Here is a 2,423-nt window from a genome sequence, read left to right as displayed (position 1 = left end):
GAGGTCAGACAAAAGTTCATGCATGGCGTAAGTAAAATCCCGCGCTTGTTGTTGAGTGTTGTATGATCCAATTTTTGTGAAGAAGTTGATATGAAAACCAATCCAAAGGACGGGTGATGCCCGACAAACGATATCAATCTGTTTGTATGGAGAATGTAAATTGACTTTGTTAAGCTTGGGTAGATCAAAATTTCGTAGTGTGTTTTTGGGGCAATCAAACAAGAAACGCCGACGGTCGGTATCCTCAAGAGGACGTTTAAAGGAGTCTTTTTGAATGTATGGAAACCCGTCCAGCATGGCAGAAGAAGGAGTAAAGTCAGCGCCAGGTGCACAGATGACAACGTTTGGGTCAATATTGACCAAAGGTGAGTCGTGCAGCTTTTGTTTAAGCTTATGGATTCTTTGTAAAAGTGTATTAGCCCAAGCGGGTGGTTGTACTTTCATAGACATAATTTCGCTACGACGGTGTAAGTCCAAGAGCGTAGTAAAAATTCGAACAAAAAGAAGATAAAGATACATAGTCTAGTTTTATTTTATTTTATATATAATTTAAGTAGTACAAGTTCGAATTTAACCAATAAAAGAAAGATAACAACAAAGATCACTTCGCTCTCGTGTAATAATTTCAATACTTCGTGTATTCGTATTTACATGATAAATTTTTTTTTCAGATTTTTCTCAATTTTTTTTTTCTGTTTTTTTTTTTTTTTTGTTTTTTCAAAAATTTTTCAACTTTTTTTTCATTTTTCAAAAATTTTCCAACTTTTTTTTTTTTTTCAAAAATTTTTCAACTTTTTTTTGTTTTTTCAAAAATTTTTTCTCAATTTTTTTTCTTTGATAGAGTATTAGATCTTTATTTATAGAAATACTTCATGTTACCTGTGTATTGATAGAGTAAGTATAAGATAATGTACTTACAGTTATCAGTAACACAGTATTTATACTTTTCTGTTGAACTAAATATATAATCCAAGTCTGTAAGTTAAAGCACCATCAATGACGAGTCTGATGTAACACTATGGCGGAAAAGTTAGTTACAAAACGTACAATTTTTGTTCGCAAAATTACCAATTTTTACAGCAAAATGGTTGTTTGAGAAATAGCTGGCATCAATTTTTCGACGTACAAAGTTGTTCGAAATGTTACCAAATTATTTGTACGCTTTTCGAACAACTTTAGTAACAAAACAACTAAATTTATTGTTCAAAAAGCGAACAATATTAGCAACAAAACAGCAATAACTTGTTTACTTCTGGAACAACTTTGGCTACAAAACAACCAAGTTTCTTGGTGCTTTAGTTAACAACATTGTTCGTAATGTCACTTATTTTTTTAGGATTATTAGAAATTAGGCACTTAATATAAATGGAAAAAAACGATACTTTTATTGAGAAATAGCAAAAGAAAAGAAGCACTACTTGAATCTAATAAAAAAAAAACAAGCGAGGCAAGAGTGTTTAGAATTCGCTTCGTCATTCGGAATTGAGACAACACCGATAGACACAGAAGATAATTTGTATGTAGTATATGGTTTTCAACAACAGAATTATTTCTTGCTCTATTACTTCTGTGCTTGTGTGTTTCGAAGAGCAATAGACCGGCTGCCCAGGAAAGCTGACATCTTTGAAGAGGAAAGCCATGAGTAGCTGCATTGCTTTCAAGCTTAAATATATTTTGCGATTAGAGCAGAAGACACTTCAGACCATAAAGGCAACACAGCTGCTTTGTCACTCTCCTTCAAAGCTTTCAGCAGCTCTAACTCCATTTCATCGTGGTATTTTTTGCGATTGTTCTGAGGATCCCGTAGTCATTCTCATTCACTTTATCATCAATTAAGAGATCAGTCATATTTCTCTCTTTCTTGAATAAGTTGATCAGGGCAAGCAAACGCAACCGTGGCGTAACATATCTATGTTATCCATGAGAGCCGAATGCTTTTGTTGCTTCCTCAAGTACTCTAGGAATGTCTCGGAAGCCCATCAAGTTTAGATTAAGAGAGTTGGCAACACCGCCTTCTCTTGCTACATTTTCCAAAAAAAAAAAAAAGTTAATACATATTTAGAGAAATAGCTTGTTTTTTACCTTGTGAGCTGCTTCAAGAACTTCACAGTTGATCTCATTACTATCACTTTGAGCAAAAGAGGGTGCTAATAAATGCATCAATCCCTTAAGTATTTGAGTCTGTGATTCGATTTTTGTTCGAGTTGGGAAATTTGTGTTGCATTTGAGTGATTTTGTAAATAGTCGTTTGGTTCATATTTTAAGAAAGAAAGACAATTGCAAGAAAAATAAAAAAAGGTAAATAAATAAGTAACTCTTTTTATGAACAAGTGTATTAGTCATAAAGTAGTGTTGCTGCGGTAGTATTAGTAAGAATATGCTTTCCAAGAGTTCTGGAAGGTTCAACTAAAACTTACTACGCA

General features: G+C 33.2%; 1 protein-coding gene across 1 annotated transcript; it reads right to left on the bottom strand.

Moving 5' to 3' along the window:
• Nucleotides 1-231: 231 nt before the first annotated feature.
• B0P05DRAFT_434086 (uncharacterized protein) lies at nt 232-1,203 on the bottom strand (the record flags this gene model as incomplete). The annotated part of the gene is made up of 2 exons (XM_051573696.1): nt 232-390; nt 1,147-1,203. Coding segments are annotated over 2 exons (216 nt in total), but the record flags the coding sequence as incomplete, so codon positions are not given.
• Nucleotides 1,204-2,423: the final 1,220 nt, after the last annotated feature.

The sequence above is a fragment of the Gilbertella persicaria genome (assembly GCF_025201335.1).
Source record: "Gilbertella persicaria strain CBS 190.32 chromosome Unknown B0P05scaffold_104, whole genome shotgun sequence".
In the NCBI taxonomy this organism is placed as follows: Eukaryota; Fungi; Mucoromycota; class Mucoromycetes; order Mucorales; family Choanephoraceae; genus Gilbertella; species Gilbertella persicaria.
Note: the sequence above shows the minus strand (reverse complement) of the source record. Positions and strands in the feature narration are given on the sequence as shown.